The sequence below is a fragment of the Musca domestica genome, unplaced genomic scaffold, assembly GCF_030504385.1.
Source record: "Musca domestica strain aabys unplaced genomic scaffold, Musca_domestica.polishedcontigs.V.1.1 36, whole genome shotgun sequence".
NCBI classification, from domain to species: domain Eukaryota; kingdom Metazoa; phylum Arthropoda; class Insecta; order Diptera; family Muscidae; genus Musca; species Musca domestica.
The window spans coordinates 2,670,243-2,698,112 of NW_026712318.1; the positions used below are offsets into that span (position 1 = coordinate 2,670,243).

At 37.2% G+C, this 27,870-nt stretch overlaps 1 protein-coding gene and 1 long non-coding RNA gene across 6 annotated transcripts in view; one reads left to right on the forward strand and one right to left on the reverse strand.

Moving 5' to 3' along the window:
* Positions 1–21,446, forward strand: part of LOC101890266 (AF4/FMR2 family member lilli) — a 126,444-nt gene extending 104,998 nt beyond the window's left edge. Inside the window, exons 1-9 of one of the 5 annotated variants that reach the window (XM_059125938.1) lie at positions 4,089–4,226; positions 8,477–9,422; positions 12,243–12,618; positions 14,208–14,321; positions 14,378–14,479; positions 16,447–16,648; positions 16,722–17,723; positions 20,202–20,300; positions 20,379–21,446. In XM_059125938.1, coding sequence (XP_058981921.1) covers positions 8,515–9,422; positions 12,243–12,618; positions 14,208–14,321; positions 14,378–14,479; positions 16,447–16,648; positions 16,722–17,723; positions 20,202–20,300; positions 20,379–20,563 — 2,988 coding nt within the window. In that variant the 5' untranslated portion in view covers positions 4,089–4,226; positions 8,477–8,514 and the 3' untranslated portion in view covers positions 20,564–21,446. Of the gene's footprint in view, positions 1–4,088; positions 4,227–8,073; positions 8,388–8,476; positions 9,423–12,242; positions 12,619–14,207; positions 14,322–14,377; positions 14,480–16,446; positions 16,649–16,721; positions 17,724–20,201; positions 20,301–20,378 lie in introns of those variants that run through there. The other 4 variants (XM_059125936.1, XM_059125939.1, XM_059125940.1 and 1 more) reach the window with 4 other exon arrangements.
* Positions 3,672–4,061, reverse strand: LOC109613353 (uncharacterized). The gene is made up of 2 exons (XR_009342841.1): positions 3,934–4,061; positions 3,672–3,808 (listed from the first exon to the last, which is right to left on the reverse strand). It is a non-coding gene; the product is annotated as an uncharacterized LOC109613353 (long non-coding RNA).
* Positions 21,447–27,870: the final 6,424 nt, after the last annotated feature.

The window sequence follows — 27,870 nt, forward strand, 5'->3', positions numbered from 1 at the left end:
TCGCTACAGAAGTTTCTAGACGATCTGGTAACGCCTAGATTACGAACAATCTACCAATGCAACGAACACATACAAACTTACATTGAGTGAACAATAACAACAACACATACAAACTTACATTGAGTGAACAATAACAACAACACATACACAGGCGAGGGGGTAACAAAGAAAGAGGAATTAAGCGATCATCAATGATGACGTTTAACAAGAATTGTACGTCAGCAACAAAATAGAAAATGAAAGAGGAAATGGAAGGATGTAGAAAAATCTATACAGTAGTTGTTGTTGTGAAGTTATTCAAATAAACTGCGTAGTAGAAATTTACGTTACAATTCAAATTCTTAAATTAACGGAATTCATCTAAATTAACTTAAATCTAAAGTTATATTCGTAACAATACCATTTAAATGATGACCTTTACATGGGGGCTATACGAAGATGTGGACCTGCATAAGTAATTTTTTGTCATAGGCTGTAGTACCCATTATGATCTTCAAATATGAAATTTGAAACAATCCCGGTGAATAATGTCGCTGAAATCATCAAAATACCGAATATAGGTAGGTACCGTTATATGGGGGCTATACGAAGACTTGGACCTGCAAAGACAATTTTTTGTTATAGACTGTGGAACCTATTAGGAACTTTAAGTACAAAATTTGAAACAATTCAGTTGAATAATGTCGCAAAAATCATTAAAACTCGGAATGTAGGAAGGTAACGATATATAGGGGCTATACGTAGACTGTAGAACCCATTAGGAACTTCAAATGAGCAATTTTAAACAATTCCAGTGAATAATGTCGCTGAACTCATCAAAATACCGAAAATAGAGAGGTACCATTATATGGGGTCCATAGGAAGGTGTAAACCTCAATAAGCAATTTTCTGCCATAGGCTGCGGTAGCAATTAGAATCTTCAAATACGAATGTTTAAACAATTCCGATGAATAATGTCGCTGAAATCATCAAAGTACGGAATGTCGGAAGGTACCAATATATATGTGGGGGCTATACGAAGACCTGGACCAGCAAGTATAATTTCCTATTATATACTATAGCGCTTGTTACGAACTTTAAATACCAAAGTTTTTAACAATTCCGGTGAATAATGTCGCTAAAATCATCAAAATACCGAATATAAGGAGGTACCATTATATGGGGGCCACACGAAGACCTGGACCTGCAAAGACAATTTTTCATCATAGATTGTAGAACCTATTAGGAACTACAAATACGAAATTTGAAACAATTGCGGTGAATAATGTCACTGAAATCATCAAAATACCCATTATCGGGAGGTACAGTTATATGGGGACTATACCTAAACTTCGACCTATACATCCCATGTTCAATACCAAAAGTCCTGCAGACCAAAGATACATCTGAGTAAAAGTCTATCAACTTATTTCAATTCGTTTGAAAGCTAGAGTGATTTCCACAGACGGATGGACGGACGGACACACAAACATCGCTAAATCGACATAGAATTTTATGCTGATGAAATATACATATTCTTTATGCGTTCTAAAATGTATATTCTGAAAAGTACCTTCATTTGGTTAAATAAATTATGAATTTTGTTCGATTCTTGTTGAAATAATTTGTGTTATCAATGACATTGAGAATATTCATTAAAAAAGACATTTTTTTTTTTATTTGTTTCATTTAGAAGTTTCAAAGTGACTTTGGCAATGTTTAATGTTGTCAAAATGCCAATATGTCGGCAAAAATGGCAACCCTGAACAAGAAATTTTTGTTTGCCTCTCTCTACTGCCATTCTTTGTTGTCATCATGGTAGAAGAATACCAGGTAGTAGTAGCATCAACACAGCTGCTGGGACAATGAACTGTCAAATTAATATTGGAATTGAAATTTTTGAATGAAAAATTATTAAAATGTTTGAAAATTGTTAATAAATACATATCATAGCAACCTCCAATTGGCGTCATATGGGAAAACACATACAAATCTATTTATTTTTGAAGAAACATTTATCATAAATCAAGTTCGTTGATGGGCAATATTTGCTCGTCCTTCTGGTACCTATCCCACAAAAGACCAACATTTTCAAAGAAAATATTTTACTGCACACAAAGAAAAAGGATAATCCAATTTTTGCTCTAACTTTGCAAATCCTAATATTTGCAGCAGTTCTATGTCAGGTGCGAAAATGAATATCGGTCCACTCCATCAAGTACATCATCCACAAAGGGTCAAGATTTTGAATATTCATCAAGCTCATGAAACACGAAATTAATTTTTCGATTCCATTCAGACTTGGCACATCTCAATATTTCCATCAACACAAGATCTGTTGTAAAGATGATTGAGATCGGACTATTTCTGCTGGTACTTCCCCCAGAAAGGGTCAAAGTTTTAAATAACCAAAACGTTTATAAAATCCGAAATAAAAACGGTAGAGATCCGTTCACTCCTTCCGGTACTTCCCCCACAAAGGGTCAAAATTTTGAATATCCAAGAAGCCCATACAACTCGAAATTAATATACGATTCCATTCGGACATGGCACATCTCAATATTTCCATCAACACAAGATCTGTCGTAAAGATGGTAGAGATCGGATAATTTCTGCTGGTACCTCCCCCATATAGGGTTTAAAATTTTGAAAGAAAGGAAACGAAATGAGCCTCCGTCGCTCTTTAAATTTCACACACATAAACTTTTTTGCTAATCGCAGATCTGTTTTGAGAATGATAGATATCTCCCAACCCCTTGCGAAACAAGTCGGCGATTCTTTACAACTTGCTATATCGAAATATATCAGAATTCTGAAATTAATTTATCTTAATTTATAATTTGGCATAAAATCGGATAAAAATGTTCAATTTTCCTGTAATTTTTCCCATAGCAATATTTTTATCTGTATTAGATGAAGTGTGAAAATGGAATACTTCGGTCCGCTATAGCTGTTACCTCACGCATATTTCCATATATTTCAAAAATTTTCTCATATTTCATAAAAAGTATAGGACGTAGATGATATAGTCCAAATATGGAACGAAAGGAGATATTTATATCAGATTTAGGTCAGATACAAATTAGACAATATTGGCCAACTGCCTCGGAACCTCCCCCATAAAGGGTTAACCGTTTGAATAATCATAACTCAAGGCTGGGGGTATACATCTGTCGGTCAAACCGACTGATACTATTTTACTTGTTTTTGTTTTTTAACTTTCTTATATATCTTAAAAAAATCAACCTTTAAACGCGTTGTGATAAATATGTATACCAATCTTTCTTTTCACCCAGAATTTTATAATATCCCTTATTTTTTAGCATAGACGTTGCATTTTTTTTTATTTCATACCTATTAAAATCATGATAATTAAGAAAAGAAAAACAATAATTTTTCTGCACTTGTCGTACGTCCTGTATAAAGTCGCACTTATTTTAATGCAACTCTCTGTGGCAACTAGAAATATGTTTTTAACGAATGTAGGTCAATATATTCGACTGCGCAAAGTCCAAATGCATATCGATAAGATTTCTGGAATACTTGCCACAAAATAGCTGATATTATACAAATCTATAAAAATATTTCCCCAACTCCAAAGACAACTAAAAAGCCTCTGACATTAGTTGTGGCATTGCAACTCTCCCTCTCTCTCACTCACGCACATGCTCACACATAAACACCTTCATGCGTACAAAATTAGTTCGATAATATATTTTGTTTCAACAATACAGTTAGTTATTCCTTATAAAAAAAAAAACAATTAATTGTCAGAGAGTTGAATGATTTCCATTTACAGTGTCAAGGTCGCAGTCCAAGAAGGAAGAAACTAAAAAAAAAAGAAAAAGTAATAAAAAAACACACACATGAATTGAGCAACAACAGAAAAAAACGAAACACAAACACGGATAACGAAAGGAAATAAAAGGAAAACAACACATAGAATATTATTACTTTTATCGTTGTTTGTGTTACAACAACAACAAACATTATCGCATTGACGCCGGCAATGTGAACGAACCGACCGCCGAACGAACACATTAGAATTTTAATAAGAAAAATATGTGATTATCTTGGCCAAGAGTAGAAGACGACGACGTCACCATAAACACACCTCACCACACTCTCCAACCACTGACTGCCATCGTCGTTTCTGAGAAAAACGTGCTGCGTATTGACTAGCCCGGCCTCATAGTCGTCTCCGCCGCCTCCGAAGTGTTGAGTGAAAGTTTTATTAACAATAAAGAGTAAGCTTTTGAAGTACGAAAATATACCACACAAAGAACAGAAAAACAAATCATGAGACAGCTCTTGGAGCTGGCAAACAATCAAAGCAAACTATCGATATTATCGATACAATATATGTTAAAACAATGTATGGGTTGATGAGTGCTTTTCTGTCGAGGTTATCGGACGAAATATGCAACAAAAGAAACAAAATACTAAAGAGTGATTTTTAAGAGCCACTGGGATTTTTTTTTAAATAAAATGAAAAAATCTTTTAGTTGAATTGATAGTATGGTCCCGATAACGTCACAGTGACGTTACGATTCGAAACATTATTGCAAAAGTGCCGTCCAGAGAATTCACCAGCAGGGCTGCCAACAAAACTTCAAGAAAAATCGTCAATTTTTCAGAAAAAAAATCGGCATTCGCATTTTTTTAAATCGGCAACGTATAAATTATTAAATTAATACATATTTAACAAAACAAAAGTGTTTACAAAGACATAGAAGTGTAAAGATAGGACAAGCCTGAGTCCAAATATGGTAACCCTGTGAAAATACCTCTGTTGTTATGATATCATAACAACATAGCTACCAATGTGCATTGATTTAAACCGCTAAGACAATATGCAAACTTTTAGAAAGGTCTCTGAAATAGAATTTTGAAACCAAAATTTCGGATTTTTCAAAATTGTATTTGTTATTCGTTTCCGTAATTGTTATTTTTACATTAACACGTATCAGCCATGAGCTGTTACTCTACGAATTATAGACACAAACCATTTGCTCAAAAAGCATTTTGTCTAGTCTTTACCATTTTAGGTCTTTGGTGTTTATTTCATGTAAAGAACATAAAGTAAAAAAAAGTACAACATATTCAGTTTTGTATAAAAATTAACATTGACATAAAGACATTAAAAATAGTTTTTTTTATAAAAAATTTAGATTCTTCCAAAACAAAAGTTATCAATTCTTTTATATTGTGTACACATTTTTAATGTGTAATTTTAGAGTGAAGTTTCCACTTCAGGAAATAACTTATTTTCATATAAACCTAAATATACTTAATTATATTATAAAAATATTTGTATCTACAGGGTGAGATAAAAAAAAAACTGGTTGATTATTGCAGGTTCTGGAACAGAACAATGTGTCCAATGTCTACCTTTAGAATTTTACAAATTATTCAGCTTACACTTTTATTCATCTAATCTACAGCTAAAACCCTCCTTCAGTTATCGATATTATGAAATTGTAATATCGAAACTATCTAAGAGAGAGCAAATCGATCGATAGTTTGCCAGCTCTATTGGATGTGGCGCAAATGGGGGCTGGTGGCTGTTGTTGTTGTAGTAGTATATCAACCCAATTGTTTAATAAGTACATACAGAAAAAATTATATCTCTTGCGAATGGTAGAATAATACGGGTAGATGCATCAGCAATTGTGAACTTTATTATAGCATGTTTCCATTGGAAACCGAACAACGTTGTTCGCTCTCAGAATTATGTACACGAATTAACCCGTTCATACGGCACGATTCGTAATTCATAGTAAAATAATTCCTTTTTTCAAAAATTTTGTTTGTTGATTTTAATGGGAATTTATACGAAAATACATGAAATTCTTACTTATATGAATAGAAGAAATGATTGTTTTTCTCCCAAATATTTATTATATCATTAATTTTATAATTTTCATTCACGTTTTCAACTTTTTGTGTAATTGTTGACATTTTGAACATATTTTTGTATTTTTCTATTTTTAAATTTTGCTGGAGATACACTTGTCAAACATTTTTTCTGCCGATACAAAGTTTTTGAAAATATTGCCTCTTTTTTTGCAGTTTTCTGTGGAAATTTCAACTTGTGGATAAAATGCGTACCTCGGATGAGAGAGAAAACAAAATGTACTTTCGTTTGAATGTACATACGCCATTCAACATTGTAGTTTTCATTCATAATTTTAAGTCTTCCCAAAAATTTTTAAAATTTCATTAAATTTTTCTATATTTAATTTTTGAATGTCATAATTTATTTTTTCGATAAATGCTCTCATTTGTTAGGGATGGGACATATTTTTTCGTTGTTCTGAGAGTGATTTGATTTGAACAACGTACAAATATGAGTGTTCGCTCAGGAAATTTTTGAAGAATTAGGTAGTTTTTTCATAGTTAAGGGTCAAACAACGAATAGAGAGCGAATCAAGTGCAGTGGAAACGCCACATTATCTTAAAAAATTTTATTTTTTTTTTTCAAAAATATTTTAGTTTTTAAATGTTTTGCTTACAGGTCTGCCTAATACACGGTGCGCACGTTTAGAAAAATACCAATCTGGCAATGGGTCTACGTTTACAATAGCCTCCAAATAACCGTACCTCCCAAGGTTCGTTATTTTACCACTGTATTAGCCACGATTTTCTACGGATTTCTCTAAAAATTGGTATTTGTAGTTCGTGTTAGGTTCTAGCTTCGGTGGCAGAACATTCTATACATAGGTCCACGTTTTCCTATAGCGCACATATATCATCGGATTTTCGGTATTTTGACGATTTAAGCAACATTTTCTAAAGGATGACGACACTGAATACTGAAGGCTGTGTCAGAACGAGGAAAAAACTGAGACGGTAGAGCACTTAGGCTGGAAATACATAAAGAGCATATTTGGCTGACTTAAGTCATCGGCTGGCTTCTTCATAGATGAACAAAGGAGTTTTAGGTTGACTCAGTTCGATTTTGGCCCTGGGCTTCTTTGTTCATTTCGGAAAAACCAGCCGATGACTTAAGCCAGCCAGATAAGCGCTTTATGTATTTCCAGCTTTACTCTGCCACTGCCCAACTCTTATAGGAGCGAGACAGAGGCTATTGGGTAAGAAAATTCTGCCAGATTTGTCCTCCCTCTCCGACATTGAGCCAGCAGTCATTCTTCAGTTAGCCAGAAGACTAAAATGGCTAAGGACGACACGCTGATACACCATGGATGCAAACCTACTAACTTCTCTACTCTTTATTCAGATTCTCGCTTCTTCACTATCCGTTATTCATTTCCTTCTTTTCTCCTTCTTCTATTCTCCTATCTTCTTAAATTAGGATGAACACAATGGACCAATAGGTCTCCGAGTGGAGTGATTGTTTATACAACCGCACATCCTTTAACCTAACCTATACCCTATGTCATTCCGTTTGTAACATCCCTAAATATTCGCCGTATATATATTCATGATCAGCATAAAATTCTAAGTCGATTTAGCTTTGTCCGACAGAACAATTCGTATTTGTGTCTAAGATGGTTGGTATTGAAAATGAGATATATCGGTCCACGTTTTTGATGATTTTAATTTTCGGCATTTTGATGATTTTAAAACATTTATCACCCTCTAAATTGTTTTTATTTTCTTAATAATGCCATACCATAGGAATACCATACGTTATTAAGAACAAGTTTCAAAAAAGTATTTTTTTTGTTTTTTTTTTAACAATTTTTTTTAGTAAAGTAATTAAAATTGGCCATCTTAAGCTATTTTTATCCAAGTTCTTAATTTTCCTACTGTACAACGAATTGCTTCGAGTTTTTCACCACAAAAGTTTGAACATATGTATGTATATATGTGAATGTTACCGATATATTTTTTTTTGTTTACAATTTCAAAATCTGTGGCCAGCTCTGTTGATATGGCATCTCCCTGTATTATTGCATCATGCTCTCGAGTGTGAGAGATACACATTTGGCGAGAGAGTAAAATAACATTGACATGTATAGCAAAATGAGAGTAGTTGGTAGGAGAGGAGAGTTTTTTTTTCTTTTGGAAACCTCAGGAATCACAGACAAAAAATAAACACTTGGCGTTTACAGGACAACAACAACAAAAGACAGTTTTTCACAGGCCCTCTACTCGCATGCACACATAACGTGCCGGCCAGCTAATAAACAATACACCCGTTCGTTCGTTCGTTTATCTTTAAATTCTGTCATCGTTGCCTTCGCCATTGCCGCCGTCGTCGTCTTCGTCTAGCAACCTCTGATATTTTTTGCTTTTGTGTGTTTTTTCTTATTTTTCTCCATTTTTCTTTTGCCGTCTGTTTCTATACGGTGCAAGTTTCTTTTCCCAAGCATAATTTATTAAAAACGTTTAGCGTGAATAGAAGAAGAAATAGAAGTAAATGCAAATCTTTGGAAGAAAAAGTAATCGAAAAGTGTTTTCTTTTTTTTTTGTAACAAAAAACGTCAACGTGTTCTAATGAATGAATTTTTCTCTATATCTATTTTTGCAGATTATTCAACATAAGCCAAAACGACGCGACGCGCGAAGATGGCCAAAATGGAAGTCGACGATGTCGTCGACTTGAGTTTAGGCACTGGGCGAGACCCTGCCCTGACTATTACACCGGCTACGGTTAGAGATTTGAGAGCTTTGACACAAAATTCGGGACTGACAATAACACCAGCGCCACCTCCACCCAGTTCACCGTCGGCCACAAGCAGTACACATGGCAATAGCACAAATCAATCGTCTGCTGCTGGCGCAGGAGGAGCTGGAGGAGTAATAGGGAGCGGTGGCGGTGGCGGTGGCAGTGGTTCCAGTACACCTACAACAAATAACATATCAACAACCATAACAAGTGTTGATCCCTCTACCACAAATAACAATACAACAAATAGCAACAACAACACATCATCATCAGCAACTCCAAATGCTACGTCAACAGCTGCCGCCGCAACACCCCAACCACCAGCCGAAGAAAACAAAGTACAGAGACGTGTCTTACGACCTCGCACCGAACCCAAATCCTATGCCGAGGCTCCCGATATTGTCCTCTTGCCAGCTCGCATGAACGGTGGCCGTCAACAGAATGGCAACATCGATTCGGAAACGGATGATGAAGAAATGCCACCATATGTGCCCATCAAAGAACTGACTCCCGCCGAATTAAAGGAACGAGAAAATGGTTTGCGTATTTTGCGCGACGATTTACGCAATGAAGAAACCAAATTGGTGTTGTTGAAGAAACTCAAACAATCACAGCATGTGATGAAGGAGAATATTGTTGTGACACCAACAAGTGTATCACCATCTAATCCATTGGCTGCCATTCCGACCGCCTTAACATCTAAGGGAGCATTGAGTGTGACACCAACGACCGCTGTACCATTACCCGCCCATGGTAAAAGTTCACGTTCCAATAACAGTAACAATATCTCATCATCGGTTACCATAAGGTAAGTGTGGAGGCAAATGTTCGCATTAACGCAATTTTATGGGAGAAGTTTCGGTGTCGTAGAACTTTTATCAACTAGTCTATAAATATTGTAATTATTGATAACTTCAAATTCTCTCTCAGATAAACCCATCCATTGTGGGGGCAAGACATCTGAATCTGAACTCATCCTTGGGTTCTCCTAGTCACAAAAAGGTTTTTAGAAGTTGTCTAGGGACGAAATTAAAAGTTTAATGGACAAAATACTACACATGATGGGGTGGAATGAAATGGGCTGATGAATTCGCCCGAAGTAGGTCCCAGTTTATTGTTTTTCCAATTGATGAGACTGTTTCGAATGGTTCTCATCGAAGAAACCAGCAGAAAATACAGTTGGAAAACGGTTGCAAAGAATTTAAGGCCTTTTCACCGGTAATCTGGTGGAAGAACTTTCCCTCTTCTATCAATTAGCAGGTGTAATCTAAGAATCGCGGTGACCGGTCACTGCAGTTCTCAGGGCAGTATTTTGGTAGGTCTGGAAGCATATTAGCGGACCAATCTGGGGCCGCATAGCGGACCACAGACACACATATCGCGTTATGAGGACCTTATTCCTACTTTTCATTTTGACGCAGGTAGTTGTTGTTTGCGGGGACGACTTAAACATATTTTCCTCTAATATCTTACATCCTCGGATCTAGCATGGCAGTTGGTGTTGACCCCCTAGTGGGAGCATCACGGTGGCTGTGGTTTAAACACAAATCGCGGGGGGAGTGTGTTACTCGAATGTGGAGTTGCATTACCAACCGGGTGCCAGATCCATAGAAGGGCAGGAGTTTAGATAGGCTCTGCTCCTAACCAAGGAGGCCACCGCGTCCAAATAATGTGCGAGCGAATTGGTACTCAATTTTGCGGGGGCGTTGGTAGACGCATTGTATTCACCCGACCACTATGAGATAGACCGCAAGGTAGGTGCTCACATAAAAAGCATACAGGTATTTTGAAGTAGTTCGGGGACGGTATTATATTCCCCTCGTGCACACGTGCACATTCAACTCTTTTGAATGGGGTAAATAGTGCGGCGGTTGATTTTGTGGCGAATATTTTCATATTCCTCGCATAGAAGTAGGTGACAAAAACCGCGAAATAGTAACCGATGCCTTGATCCTTCAATCATTCCCATACGTTACGATATCTATGTCGTCTGGAGGGCGAGGAATTCCGGAATGGTAGAAGTTATACTGTTCCGGAGATATCATCCCACCTTGGGAATTTTGAATTTTTGTTACGGAATTTCATGTCCGACTGGCGTCAGTACAAATAGTTGATATCTAACATTTCAAACTTGGCGGAGGCAAGTGCCAACCTTGCTTTCCCAAATACTACAACGGATTGGTATCCGGAGATTTTGGTGGCCATTTTGCGCTGGAAATGAAGCGAGAAACCTCATTTTGTAACCATTATTGAGTGGCACGTGCTGAGTGCGATGGAGCTGAATTTTGTTGGAATCTCCAAGGTCAGTGGCCAAAATGTTTGCGTGCTCAAGGCTTTAATACACCCTCCAGAATATTTTCGCGATAATATTCGGCATTTATTCTGATGCCACTGTCGATTTATACGAGCGGAAAGCGACCATCGGCTGTTATGGCGGCCCACACCATCACCATGGCCGGCGCTTGAGTCGGCCAACCGAAGGTGCACATTTTCAGCTGACCTCTTTGGCAAGTAATCACGATCATTTTGTTTGTTTACAAACTGCTGGACAACGAAGGTTTTCTCATCGGAGAGAGAGAAAATCAAATTCGGCAGTTCAACACATTCGCCCAGGCCAAGCGAAGCAACTCTTTAGCTCTTTTGAGTCTATTTTCTTTCTGTTGCGGTGTAAGTTCTGGCATTTTTTCGGAATTTCAATGGCTTTACCCTGAGCTCATTTTTCTATATTTGCCGAATGGAATATTGTGATAGGTTCAGCTCACGAGCCATTGCGACGCGGGTTTCAAAGGGATCAAGTCGCTTCTTTGCTTTTCGAACCATTTCTGCTGATGTTGCTGTTTTCTTCCGTCCACTTCCTTGACGTCGGGCTACGCGATCAGTATCACGGAAACGAGCGATGGTACGAGACACAAAAGATTTATTCACACTTAAATGCTCGAGGGCTCACACTATGACGTTTGAATTCCATCACGAATAACTTTTTTTCTGCAAAATTCTCACCAAAGAGCTTTTGTACGCTTGTAAACGATATAAAGAGCTGTCACTGGAATAATTTTAACAGCTGTGGGACGAGTGGCTTAGAAATGACAGCAGTCTGAAGTTGATTGCAGTTTTTTCATCACACCCTGTGTATCTCATAGAGTTCGGTAATACATTTGCCAAATTCTATCGAGAGCGGCTAAGATTTGGATATAGCTCCCATATATATCCTCAATCCGATTTCAGATTTTTTTTGCAAATAATAGCAAATGGAGTGAATTTCGGGACGTTCGCTTCCATTTTGTGGAACCCCATCTCCGATATAAATATTTTGTTTTTTGATATCATGCACCCTAGGGCAATGTTATTTGGTATGAAAGATTAAAATGGCACCGTCAAATTTAGTGGAAATCGATTCAGAATTGCTGCTCTACAGCCAAATGTTGATAGGTGGTATGATCTACTTCATACGAATTATTTTGCCATGGGGGCTCTACTAAATATGCATAGTGGTGTAGGCTATCATATAGTCGGCCCAGCACGACTTTTGACTTTTCCTCTACGGGTTCTTATTGACTTTGTCCGAAACTCTAACAAACAAAAAATGATTTTCGTATATAAAATAATTTAAAATCAAATCTCTTTACAGTGCAACCAACAGCCGTTCGAATCTTAATTCTACATCAGCGACATCTTCACCTCATCGTTCCAGTAGCAACATCAACAGCATTGTGGCCGGCAGCAACAACAGTAGCCACATTGGCAACAACTCCAGCAGCAATAACAACAATAGCAGCAGTAGTAATTCTATATTGCCACCGCCACGTTCATCATTGCCAGGCGGAGCAACTCTGACAGCTGGCGGTTCATCATCTTCCATTAGCATTCAAGCGGCTACATCATCGACACGTTCATCATCCTCCAGTGTACTACCGCCACGTACAAACTTACCGAATCTCACAATAACACCATCGGTGACTATAACGCCAACATCGGCTCCGCCGTCAGGACTTAAATCACGCAATGTGAGTTGTTGTAATGTGATCGTTGCAGTAAGCGCTGTGTTTCATTCCATTCCCATGCTAGGCCAGTAGTATTCCCAAGTATAGTTATATCAATCAATGTTGAATATTGACGACATGATGTCTTAAAATGTTGATTTTAAAATGTTTTTATACCCTCCACCATTGTATGGAGGGTATATTCAGTTTGACATCCCGTTTTTAACACCTTACGAAATATAAATTTTAGACCCCACAAAGTATATATACATATTCTAGATCAGCATAAAATTCTATGTCGATTTAGTCCGTCTGTCCGTCTATCCGTCTGTGGAAATCTCTCTAGCTTCCGAACGAAATGAAATAGATTGATACAATTTTACTCAAATGTATATTATGTCTACAGGACTTTTGGTATTGAAAATGGGCCATGTAGGTCCTCGTTTTGGTATAACCCCCATTAAACGGTACCTTCCGATATTCGGTTTTTTTAAGATTTTCGCAACATTATTCATCGGAATAGTTTCAAATTTGGTATTTGAAGTTTGAAATGGATACTACAGCCTAAGACAGAAAATTGTCTGTGCAGGTCCACGTCTTCGTATAACCCCCATGTTACAGTACCTGCCGATATTCGGTATTTTGATGATTTTAGTGATATTTTTCACCGGAATTGTTTCAAATTTGGTATTTGAATTTCGTAATGGATACTACAGCCTAAGACAGAAAATTATCTGTGCAGGTCCACCTCTTCGTATAGCCCCCATAGAACGGTACCTTCCGATATTTGGTTTTTTGAAGATTTTAGCGACATTATTCACCGGAATTGTTTCAAATTTGGTATTTGAAGTTCGTAATAGATGCTACAGCCTAAGACAGAAAATTGTATGTGCAGGTCCACGTCTTCGTATAGCCTCCATGTTACGGTACCTCCCGATATTCGGTATTTTGATGATTTTAGTTAAAGGATTTCTTTTTTTTTTGAGAATTGCCAAATTCATTTCAAATGGTGGAGGGAACTTACAGCTTTTTTTTTGCTTGTTTTCGTCAATACATTTACACCTATCCACAGACACATACACATCGCTTACTTACAACAGAAACACCTTTACAATATCATTATTTCATTTATTTACATTTTACAATATTTCAATATCCGTCTACAATGCTATTAGTTTGGGAACAGATATCTAAAATTAGGTTATTTTTTGGAATACCTTTCACCTACTCAATATCGACCTATACGAGGGCTATGAATCTTGAAATTATGTGTATCACGACATTATATTTCTCTGATTCATGCCTGGGGTTTGTAACCGTAAATGTGTGCGTGAAAGGTTTTCTCCTAAAAGTAATTGATACTAACTTTTATATTAACTCTTACGGCTTTATAGTCATATCATAATACCTTCAATTACCCGATTTCAAAACATTTAATATCCATTGAAAAAAAAAACGTAATTTAACTTTTCGATTTCATCCAATAACTAACCCCCCTCTTTCTTCATCCATTTGTTGTTGTTGTTGTGTCTGTTCTGGACATTATTGTTATTATTTTTTGTTCTCGTATTAAACTAACCAAAACATATTGAAAATGCAAACAATATAAGCAGCAGCCTAATATTTCGGATAATTCTAAGGTACCTAATACGATCAACAACTCGGTATCAATAACACCAGCACCACCGTTGGCATCCACACAAAATCAACAACACAACGATCTAAAGGTAAATTTCAAGTCCCCTCAAAGAAAAAAATGTAATCACCCTTTCCTTTCTTTTAGAATGATCGCTTGAATTCCCGCGAAGATGTACAAACTCCAGCTCAAAGGCAGGCTGCAGCCAAACTGGCACTACGTAAACAATTGGAGAAAACTTTACTACAGGTGAGTGGCGTTTTTATAGCCTCAGCCATATGGCTAGAGAGGGGAGGGTATATATCATTTGATAGGACCAAAACGTAACGAAATCGAAATAACGGTTTTAGACTCTAGGTCTCTTCTAGACCAAATACATAATCCGATTCAAGACATTTGGAGTCGATCTAGTGATGTCCTTTGGTTTGTCTGGCTGTTGTGCACGATAACTGTCGAAGGGAGTATCCGATTTGATCCAAACTTTGTACATCGTAATATTATTGTCAAACGTAGATCAAGTTTGGAGATTGGCCATATCGGTTCACTCCTTCTGGTACCTCCCCCACAAACGGCCAAAATGTTCAAAGAAAATAATTTACTGCACAGAAAGAGAAAGGATAAACCGATTTTGCTCCAACTTTGCAAATCTTAATACTTGCATCAGTGCTAGGTCAGGTGCGAAAAAGGTCCACTCCATCAAGTACCTCCCCCACAAAGGGTAAAAATGTTGAATATTTATAACTCGTATAAAATGTGATGTGAGAGTCCACTTGTCTTCAAATTGCACATATCAAAATATTTTTATTTTCCCAAGGTCTGGTGTGAAGATGGATTATATCGGTCCCCTTCTTCTGGTACCTCCCCCACAAAGCGTCAAAGCTTTGAATACCCATGAAGCTCAAAATACACAAAATTAACATCCGACACCATTCAGTTATAAAGATGGTATAGATCGGACCATTTCTTCTGGTACCTCCCCCACATAGGATCAAAGTTTTGAATAACCAAAACGATCATAAAATCCGAAATAAGCGTCTGGTTCTCTTCAAATTACACACATCACACTATTTTTATTAACCCAATGTCTAGTGTGGAGGTGGAATATATCAGTCACTCCCTTGGGTGCCTCTCCCAAAAAGGGTCAAAATTTTGAATATCCATGAAGCTCATAAAACACAAAATTAACATCCGATTCCATTCAGAATTGGTACATCTCAATATTTCCATCAACACAAGATCTGTTATAAAGATGGTACAGATCGGACCATTTCTTCTGGTACCTCCTCCACAAAGGATCAAAGTTTTGAATAACCAAAACGATCATAAAATCCGAAATAAGCATCCGGTACTCTTCAAATTACACACATTGCAATATTTTTATTAATCCAAGGTCTGGTGTGAAGATGCTGTATATCGGTTCACTACTTCTGGTACCTCCCCCACAAGGGATCAACATTTTGAAAATCCATGAAGCTCATAAAGCACGAAATTCCATTCCGATTCCATTCAGAATTGGTACATCTCAATATTTCCATCAACACACGATATGTTAAGATGGTACAGACCGGACCATTTCTTCTGTTACCTCCCCCACAAAGGGTCAAAGTTTTGAGTATCCATGAAGTTTATAAGACGCGAAATTAACATCGGATGCCATTCAGACTAGGTACATCTCAATATTTCCATGAACACAAGATTTGTTATGAAAATTCTACAGATCGGACCATTTCTTCTCGTGCCTCCCCTACATAGGGTTCAAGATTTTGAAAAACAAAACGCTCAAATAAATCATAATAAGCTTCCAACTCTCTTCAAATTTCACACATCCAAATAGTTTTGCTAACGCAAGATCTGTTGAGAAGATGGTATGCTGCCAAGCCCTTCTGGTACCTCATCCACCAAGGGTCACAATTTCCAATACTTATATCTGTCTTAACTTGCGAAACAAGTCGGCGATATAGGAAATATTTGATTTGGTCCAAATCTGGCACGTTGTAATAAATTTATTCGTCTTAGGTGAGATACGAGTCGGCCATAATGGACCCACCGTTTCGGAACCTCTCACATAAAGGATAAACAGTTTAAATAATCATAACTCAAGGATGGGGGTATACATCTGTCGGCGAAACAGACTGATACTATTTTGCTTGATACTGTCAATATTCTTCCTTGACAATTTCTAATTCGATTGTTGTTTTCTTTTTTATTTCCTGTAGATACCACCACCTAAGCCTCCACCACCAGAGATGCATTTCATACCGAATCCCAGCAATACAGAATTTGTATATCTCTTAGGTCTAGAGACTGTGGTCGATTATTTAACGACAAATAAGAAAGCAAATGCTGTGGTGCCACCCCTGCGTTGTGCTCAGTGTAAAATAGATTTTACTCCCGTATGGAAATGGGACAAACCAAGTGGTAAGCATTGCTCTGCTGAAGGATCACAACATTTTGTTCACAACAACAACTCATTCTGTACACATTCTTCCAGGTAACAAAGAACCCAAGGTCATATGTGAACAATGTGACACATCTAATGTTAAGAAGGCTTTGAAAGCTGAACACACCAATCGACTGAAACAGGCCTTTGTCAAGGCATTACAACAGGAACAAGAAATAGAACAACGTTTAGCCACACAAAGTAGTCCATCGCCGGTGGATGCGCATATAATGGCATCAATTTCAACGGCATCGCAGCAATCACAGGGTCAAACACAACAATCGGTGGCATCGGCGGCCCATCAATCACAACCCCAGATGGCCCATGCCGCTTCGACGGCAGCAGCTTTGGTTAATTTACCACCTTCGGTAACGGTTATACCCACCAAATGTCAAACACCAACGCCACGACCCACACCGCCGCCAGCAAATCAACCAACACCGCCTCCACCACCTCCAACGACACCTAGATCGTCGCGTGTCTCCATATCGCACTCATCGCAACCCAGTCCTAGTACTCCAACGCCTAGCCAAATGCATCACCATCACCACCAGCAACAACAACAGCAGCAACAACATCAGCAGCAGCAGCAACGTGAACGGGAACGTGAAAGAGAACGGGAACGAGAGCGTGAACGTGAACGAGAACGTGAAAGGGAACGTGAACGTGACCATCATCGTGCCGAACAACAGCAACAAAGAGCTGCCGCCGAACAGCAACAACAGCAGCAGCAGCAACAGCAACAACAATATGAAAAATACTCAGCAGCTGCCTTAGCTGCTGCTGCCCAATTAGGGGCACTTGGTTTGCCGGGTCTCAACAATTTAGCAGGTCTAGGTGGTCTGGGCAATTTGGGTAATCTAGGAAATCTTGGCCAATTGGGTAATTTGGCAGCGCTCGGTGGTTTAGCCAATTTGGGAGCAGCCGCAGCAGCAACGGCAACAAACCCAGCAGCGGCGGCAGCAGCTGCAGCAGCAAATTTAACAGCCCATGGCAATACAAATCCTGCCGCTGCTGCTGCAATGCAAGCTTTCCATCAGCAAATATTTCGAGGTAAGTCGGTAGAATCGATTTCTCTCTGCATTTTCAATTCAATATGACAGACTTACGCTTTTGAGCGGACGCGGTGAGAGGTAGAAAAAACCCCGATATCAACACCAGAATTTTCGTATAAGTTTAGTACTTGTTTGCAATCCGTTCAATTTATAAAATTATAAGTTGATAAAATTTTACTCAAATGTGTATTATGTCTGCAGGACTATTGGTATTGAAAATGGGCCATGTAGGTTTGATGATTTTAGCGACATTACTTACCGGAATTGTCTCAAATTTGGTATTTGAAGTTCGTAATGAATACTACAGCCTATGACAGAAAATTGGTTGTGTAGGTCCACGTCTTCGTATAGCCCCCATATAACGGTACCTCCCAATATTCGGTATTTTGATCATTTTAGCGACATTATTTACCGGAACTATTTCAAATTTAGTATTTCAAGTTTGTAATGAATACTACAGCCTATGGCAGAAAATTGTCTGTGCAGATCTACGTCTTCGATAGCCCCTATATAACGGTACCTCCCGAAATTCGGTATTTTGATAATTTTAGCGACATTATTTACCGGAATTGTTTCAAATTTGGTATTTGAAGTTCGTAATAGATACTACAGCATAAATAAGAGAATGGGCCATGTAGGTCCACGTCTTCGTATAGCCTCCATTTTACGGTACCTCCCGATATTCGGTATTTTGATGATTTTAGCGACATTATTTACCGGAACTATTTCAAATTTAGTATTTGAAGTTCGTAATGAATACTACAGCCTATGACAGAAAATTGTGTGTGCAGATCCACGTCTTCGTATAGCCCCTATATAACGGTGCCACCCGATATTCGGTATTTTAATGATTTTAGCGACATTACTTACCGGAATTGTCTCAAATTTGGTATTTGAAGTTCGTAATGGATACTATATCCTAAGACAGAAAATTGTCTGTGCAGGTCCACGGCTACATTCGGTATTTTTAAGATCTTACCAGAATTTTTAACGGATTTTATTTTTTTGTGAAAATTGCCAAGTTTTTACCAAATGGTGGAGGGTATTCTAACTTACATCTTTTTTGTCAAACTTAGATCGAGTTCGGAGATGGGTAATATCGGAATTTTTAATGGATTTTATTTTTTTGTGAAAATTGCCAATTTTTTTACCAAATGGTGGAGGGTATTCTAACTTACATCTTTTTTGTCAAACTTAGATCGAGTTCAGAGATGGGTAATATCGGTGAAATTATTCTGGTACCACCGCACAAAATGATAACATTTTCAAAGAAAATAATTTACTGCACAGAAAGAGAAAGGATAATCCGATTTTGCTCCAACTTTCCAAATCCTTATATTTGCATCAGTGCTAGGTCAGGTGCGAAAATGAACAATATTGGTACACTCCATCAAGTACCTCCCCCACAAAGGGTCAACATTTTGAATAATTATAACTCGTACAAAATGTGATGTAAGAGCCCGATTGTCTTCAAATTACACACTTCACGATACTTTTATTAACCCAAGGTCTGGTGTTAAGATAGGATATATCGGCCCACTCCTTCTCGTACCTCCCCCACAAAGGGTAAAAATTTTGAATATTTATGAAGCTCATAAGACGCGAAGCTAACATCCGATTCCGTCCAGTTTTAGTACATCTCAATATTTCCATAAACATAAGATCTCAATCTTTCCCTAAACACAAGATGGTAGAGATTAGACCATCCTATCTGGTATCTCTCACACAAGGGTCGTAGTTTGGAATAACCAGAACGTTCATAAAATCCGAAACAAGCAACCAGTTCTCTTCAAATTACACACTTCACAATATTTTACTAACCCAAGGTCTGGGGTAAATATGGAATATATCGGTCAACTCCTTCTGGTACCTCCCCCACAAAGGGTCAAAATTTTGAATAATCATGAAGCTCATAAAACACGAAATCAACATCCGATTCCATTAAGATTTGGTACATCTCAATATTTCTATTAACACAAGATTTGTTATAATGATGTTGGAGATCGGACCATACCTCCCACAAAAAGGATCAAAGTTTTGAATATACAGGACTAACTTCTCTACTCTTTATTCAGATTCTCTCTTCTTCACTATCCGTTATTCATCATTTCCTTCTCTTCTCTTTATTATATTCTCCAATCTTCTTCAAAATTAGGATGAACACAATGGACCAATAGGTCTCCGAGTGGAGTGCTTGTTTATACAACCGCGCGTCCTTTAACCTAACCTACTTAACTACAATTCTACTTTTTTCGCCCCTATCCTAGTTCTTTTGAGATTACAGCGAGTGTGTCTTAAAGAGAAAACAGCTCGTATTCCTTTAACCATTAGCTTAATTTAAAAATGCTATTGCTTTTGTACCTTAGAACTTAGCCAGGTTTCCTGAGTGGCGACGCTAGGAAACATATGATTTATTCATTAACTATTTTGTATTCATATTTAATATTTTCCTTATTTTTGCAACATCTCTTTGCAGCATTGGGTCAAGGTTTAGCAACAAATCCTCAGCATATGATGCAATTTACACCATTAGTATACTATCAAATGGCCATGGCTCAAGCGGCTCAAGTGGCTGGTAAGTGAAATTAATTTTTAATTTGCGAAATTCCATGTTTTGATTGATGCCTCTCTTCTTTTTCCAATCATTTTCTAGCATATACAAATAAAAACAAGTCTTCGTCTTCAACATCCTCCTCTGCATCAACATCTAAAGCTCAGACGCCATCATTGGCGGACATACAACGAGCTGCAGAATTGCAGCGACAATATTTATTAGATAGAAAACCACCGCCAGCACCAGGACCTAGCAATAGTCGTCAGAATAATTGGAAAACATAAGTTCAGCAATGGACTCAACAAAACACAGACACATACAGACAGCAATAGAAACCAGACATATTTAAAATAAAATAATCGGAAAGGAGGCGGCGCGCCAAAATGCATGCTACGTAACTATTTTTTGCTTGGCAAAATATTTGAAATAATACAAAAAAAAAAAAAAACAGAAACATTAAATTATAGGAAAACTGGAACAGTTCGAGCTATACCACAATATAAGAATGACAATTTTTCATGGATTTTTCTTGTATTGATTTCATTTAAAAAGAAAGAACAAATAGGAAAACCACCCCCCTCCCCCTTTGTTTGTTGGAGCAGAAAGAAAAACGAAAATCACAGCTAAGCTTGCTCGATTATTTTCGTTTTTTCGTAGGACAGAATTGCATGTTTCAAATGCATGTAAATCGTTTATCCATTATTATTATTATTACGTCTTTTTTTTAACAATAATAAAAAAACAAAATAAAAAAGAATTTTATTTATCATTGTGTATAGTATAAATAAAATAATTATTATCGTTTTAAAATTTTTATTTTCCATACTTAGATGATATATACTCTACACCACCATCACCACCACCATTGACAAATTATTAAGAATTTCTAGTTATTTTTTTTTCTCTTTAAATATAAATATGTAAAATAATGTACTTTTTCAAATCATTAGAGACCCCCTTTAATTAAATTTTAAAACTATTTGTATATTACTATATGATAATTATTGTGGCGAAAATATTAAGGTTATTTTTTCCTGTTTTGTAATGCCTTCCTTCTAATACAAAATATTGATTATTAAGCTGGGCCTCGAAAGAAAAATAAACAAATGAAATATTTCAATCATTCTTACATAGCATTGTAATAAACAAATAATATTCCCATATGAACGATTTGTGTGTGTTCGCTAAATCTGGCCTCGTAACAAGGTTAGGTTAGGTTGTGCAGTTGCCTTAAGAAGGTAACAGCTCCACTGTTGTACAGATTCCCCCAAGGACGAAGCATCTGTGTTTTGGGTTCTAATTTACGACGTAATTTAAAGCCTTGAAAATTGTTGTTGGCGGTAAAAGCAACAACAAAACACAGCAAAGACACGACGCCACAAGTATACGAAATATACTTACGCGATGTTCACTTAAATAACACAAAACAAGTATATTAAGTTCGGCCGGACCGAACTTTTAATACCCTCCACCCTAGGGTAATGGAAACACTAGAACCAATTATGATCCACAAATACCCATTTTTAGACATATTCGTGGGAAAATGTGGCAAAAACCATTAAAATACCGAATATCGGGAGGTACCGCTATATAGGGCTATACAAAAGCGTGGATCTATACATACAATATTTCGCCAACGGAGCTAGAACTCATTATGACCAACAAATTTAAATTTTTAGACAAATCCGCGATAAAATGTAACAGAAACCATGAAAATATCGACTATCGGAAGATACCGTTATATGGAGGCTATACCAAAGCGTGGACCTATACATACAATGCTTCGGCGCATGAACTAGGACCCATTATGACCTACAAATACCAACTTTCAGACAAATCCGTGAAAAAGTGTGGCAAAAATCATCAAAATACCGAATATCGGGATGTACCCTTATATTTGGGACTATACCAAAACGTGGATCGATAAATCTAATTTTCAATACCAACCATCCTAGACACAATATAAATTATTCTGTTAAGTTTTGATGCTCTACGTCAAATAATGTGAACTGTATCGTGATTTCAACAGACAGACAGACAGACGGACATCGTTAAATCGACTTAGAATTTTATGCTGATTATGAATATAATCTACGACGAATATATAGGGATGTTACAAACGGAATGACAAAGTTAATATACCCTCCTTTCCAAGGTGTAGGGTATAAAAACACTTTATTTTAAATAAAAGAAATATTGTCCGTCGACAAGTTTATTGGTTTGGTCGGTTAACAATTGGTGGTTGATCCTTTTCCAGCAACTAACTCTTGAGAGATGACACCTCTTCAATAAATTCCTGTTTAGAGGTCAATGTCGATCAAGTTCTCTGCGATGTCTTCTGTCTCCATTGGCGTGGATCGAAGAGGGAGGGGTCTCTTTGTGGTTGTGAAAAGGGGTTTGCTTTGGACCTTGACATGCGCCGCCCCCTTTGCAAGTGTCTAACATTGACCACAGAAGCTAGAACTTTCATTGGCACTGAGATTTCATATAAAATCGTTTTTGTTGTCTCGTTTCTGACAATTCCTTAGGCTCTGCTTTTGGTCTTTTAATCCTCGATGTCCTTTGAGGTGGCAATGACGTTTGACCTCTTGGCTTGTGTGGTATGTGTTCCGATTGCCTTTGCCCTCTCAACTGTTGATGCTTTTGCACCTGTGGAGTTTTGTTGCGGCCATGTTGCTGGTTATTGTTGTTGACTCTGCCTCGCGTTAGATTCGTGTTTAATGTACTCTTAGCAATGGAGAGGTACTTAGGTTGATTTGGTCTCTTATGTTGGGTATTAGAGATTCGCGGTTGCTCTAGGTATGGTGCCTTTCCCTGGACACCCGGCAATTTCCGGGAGCATTACAAAAACGTACAAAATGATCGCGGGACAGGCAATTCTCTGTCCTTCTGTGTCATCTTCTTAAACATACTACACTGCTTGAGTGGGTGATGTTTGTAACAGACGAGGCATTGTTCCCTGGGACCGTTCATTTTCTGGAATAATTGCGAATTTGACCATATGTTATATGGTCCGTTAATAAAGTTGATTCTTCTTTCCCACAAAACATATACCACACACTGTTCTACTGTATAACGCATAGTTTAGATATTGGCCTCGTTATTATGCCGTCGCATGTTTTTATGTCCGCAATCCTCACATGATCACCGTCACCGATATAGGTCGTAACTATGCGTCCCATTTTCCAGTCATTGGATGGTAGAGTATCATCTTTAATGAGTACAAAGTTGTTTTTTCTATGTCCCTTTCGGGATGTTGCCATTTGTACCGCTTGGGCATTTCTTGGAGATGTTCACCTGTCCATCTTTTACTGGAGTCATGATGCATGTATTGATATCTGATTTATTATCTAACGACAATTCAGGCGCGAATAATAGCGGTCCTCCTCACAGAAAATGAGCCGGAGTTAGGGCTTCTAATTCTTCTGGGTCTTCGGATAGCGGAGATATTGGTCTTGAATTTAATACACTTTCTATACGTACAAGAATTGTAGTAAATTCTTCAAAGCTATACTTTTGTCGTCCGATGAGCACCACCTATATGTGGAGCGCCTGGCGGAATGAATTTCTATTCAAAACCTCTTATTGCACATTTATTTGAGATTTCTTTGGCTGATATTTTTACAAAAATGTCGAATTCTCTCAATAAATCTCGGCTCACACCAACGAAATAAGTGCCGTTATCGGACATAACAACTTTTGGTAAACCTCTTCTCCCAATAAACCTTGCGAAGGTTGCCAAGAAAGCATCTGATGTTAAACTAGTGTGGGATTCCAGGCGAATTGCCTTCGTCGAAAAATAAACTAATATCATAAATATCACGATTTTTTCTGGAATGGGCCTGCAAAGGCTACGCCTGTATACGTGAATGGTGAAGTTAGCATGGAACGTTTTAATGGCACTGCTGCCATTAGTTGTGATTTTACGTTCTGTTTATGCCTCACGCATATCACAGTCCGTCTAAGTCAAGAAATATAAAATTGACTACGAATGGTTGTCGTCATAAGTTTTGTCCCGCCGTCTATTAACAGTTTACAGGGTGAGATAAAAAAACTGCAATAAAGTCAGACGCCATAATTTTTAAATTTTATTGAATGAAAGCAAAAAATATCGGAAATAGCATCAAATTTTAGAATAATGGTTGTCATCATATGTTTTGTCCCGCCGTGTATTAACACTTTACAGGGTCAGATAAAAAAAACTGCAATAAAGTCAGACGCCATAATTTTTAAATTTTATTGAATGAAAGCAAAAAATATCGGAAATAGCATCAAATTTTAGAATAAGTTTGGATATGGCCTACAAATGGCCCGTGAAACCGTCACACACTGCTCGAATGTTGCTCTGCGGTATGTTGGCCCATTTCCGGCCAAGCGCTTGCTTGAGGTGATCGACATGACCGGCGCTTGAGTTCTGGTGGCCAACCGAAGGTGCACATTTTCAGCTGACCTCTTTGGCAAGTAACCACGATAATTTTGTTTGTTTACAAACTGCTAGACAACAAATGTTTTCTCATCGGAGAAAAACAAAATCGGCAGTTCACCACTTTCGGCCAGGCCAAGCGAAGCAACTCTTTAGATCTTTTGAGTCTATTTTCTTTCTGTTGTGGTGTAAGTTTTTGCACTTTTTGCAATTTCAATGGCTTTACCCCGAGGTTATTTTTTTTTTAACATTTGCCGAATGGAATATTGCGATATGTACAGTTCACGAGCCATTTTTCGGCCACTGCGACGCGGGTTTCGATCAAATTGCTTCTTTACTTTTCGAACCATTTCTTCTGATGTTGCTGTTTTCTTCCGTCCACTTCCTTGACGTCGGGCTACACTACCAGTATCACGTAATCGGTAACGAGCGATAGTACGAGACACAATAGATTTATTCACATTTAAATGCTGGAGTGCTCCAACGATAGCCACTTGTGGTTTTCCAGCCAAATATAAAGAAATTACACTATCGCGCTTAAATTCCATCACGAATAATTTTTTTTTTGTAGGAAAAATTCTCGCCAAAATGCTTTTGTCCGCTTGTAAACAATATAATGAGCTGTCACTGGAATATTTTTAACAGCTGTCGAACGAGTGGCTTAGAAATGACAGCAGTCTGAAGTTGGTTGCTGTTTTTTCATCTCACCCTGTATGTCAAAATAACAAGTTTTTTTTTTCAAAACTGAAAATAGAGAACAACGCAGAATTCCAATCGTTAACTTCTGAACCAAATTGTACCATTTTTTCCCCCTGGACATTTTCTGACATATTCGGCCCTATTACGGTTGTCGTCGTCGTCGCAAAATGAAGTCGAGGCGACAATAACGGAATTAGGGTTGTCGTTTTTTGTCGATAGCGATTAATGATTGCTATTTTCATTGCCGATACAACAGTCGACTTGAAGTCGTTTCTAGAGAATATCTGCCGCCGTAAAAAATTGTGAAGACATTGTATTTTGTAATCGACGTTGATATTTTAACCATTTTGTATTTGACATTTGACCATGAAAATAGCAACAGCAAAATATTTTGGAAATATTCAAGTCATTTCCGACTCTGGTTCGATTTTTTCAAAATTCTTTACAGAGATAGGTATTTTGATTCCGTGAAACTATTAATATAATTCAACAGATTTTCGACTCAAAAGTCCGAGCTTGACGGGATCTACTAATGCGATATAGGTTATACCTATATTGCTTATGAAAATACCTATCCACATTGTGTGGCCGAAGGCCGGCTTCTTACAACTGTTACATTTAGAAAACTTTAGTTCGCGTAGCGTAGTTGAACATACCCACAAAAGAATATCTCTGGACCCAGAAAAGGTATTAACACAAATTGTAGCTTTTTGGAAACGTAAGAGTGACATCTATAATTTGGCATCAATCCATAATTTGACTATAACATCCGAACCTTTTTAAATAACCCCCTTCATAATATATTGGATAAGTGGATCCGGGTCTTGGACCCGGACTATCGAGTCAAAAACGCCTACGACTGGAAAAAAATTAAAAAAAAAATTGAAGAGTTTTTACTAAAGTGGAGTTAAGCCGGCTAATTTAATTTCAGCTCTAAAAGCCAATGACCCGCGGCCACTTTCCAACTCCATAGTATAGCTTCCGAACGAAATGAAGTAGGTTGATAAAATTTTACTCAAATGTGTATTATGTCTGCAGGATTTTTGATAATGGGACATTTTTTACCGGAATTGTTTCAAAATTGGTACTTAAAGTTCGTAATAGATACTACGGCTTAAGACAGAAAATGAGCCATGTAGGTCCACGTCTTCGTATAGCCCCCATATAACGGTACTTCCCGATATTGGGTATTTTGATGATTTTAGCGACATTATTACAATGACATTACCGGAATTGTTTTTAATTTCGCATTTGAAGTTCGTAATGGATACTACAGTCTATGACAGAAAATTGTCTGTACAGGTCCACGTCTTCGTATAGCCCCCATATAACGGTACCCCTCGGTATTCGGTATTTAGATGATTTTAGCGACATTATTTACCGGAATTATTTCAAATTTCGTAATGAATGCTACAGCCTATGACAGAAAATTGTCTGTACAGGTCCAAGTTTTATAACCCCGATTGTACCTCCTCCCTATATTCGGTATTTTTATGATTTTAGCTATATTATAAACAGATTTTTTTCAAGTTTCGCATTTGAATATTGCAATAGCTTGTAACAAAACTTGCCTACGTAGGTCCACGTCGTAGTATAGACCATAACAGAATTTTTAACGGACTATATTTTTTTGAAAATTGCCAAATTTGTACCAAATGGTGGAGGGTATTCAAAGTTCGGTCCTTGTTTTTTGTTTTAAAATTACCTAAAATTCCCTGTATAATACATGATTTTGACATGATTATATTCCAACTTCTTGCCGACATGATTCCAATTTGAATTGAAATCATATTTGATCTGTCCCAGAACTGCAAAAATGTAAATGTTTTTTCTACAAGAGGCGATTTTCCCTCTATGATATTAGAGAAAGTTGCAAAACTAGTAGATTCTGGCAGGATCTGGAAAAGAGCATGTTTTACCAAGAACTTAAAATTCAGAATATATTTTTTATTCCGATATGCATCGGAGTTGTGTAGAGTATATCCTGTGATCGGTTACATTCGATCGTACATAGCGTTTAATTGGTTTTCTTTGTAATTTTTTCACTTTGAAACAAGAAAATATTATTTCTAATCAAAAATTGTGTTTAAGTTTTATTTATTAAAAAAAACAAGGAAAAATAAAAACATACACCTAGCTAAGTTTATATGCAGGACAATTTTTGAAGCGTTTTCCTTTGGAATGTTTATTTTAATATTTCAATTTTTTTTTTTCAAAAAATAATATATCAAGATTTTTTTTAGTTTAGTTATTACAATACAATGCAAAATACATAAATCAACTGAAACTGAAATAAGGCCTCCATTCTATTAGCATTAAATCAAACTTTTTGCCGTAATAAATAAACCCTATACAGCAGTAATACATAACATATATTCAAAAAAAAAAAGAAAGAAAATACGAAAAAATAAAGAAACCTTATGATTAATTAAAACAACTCACATAAAAGTAAACATAGATCAATAATGT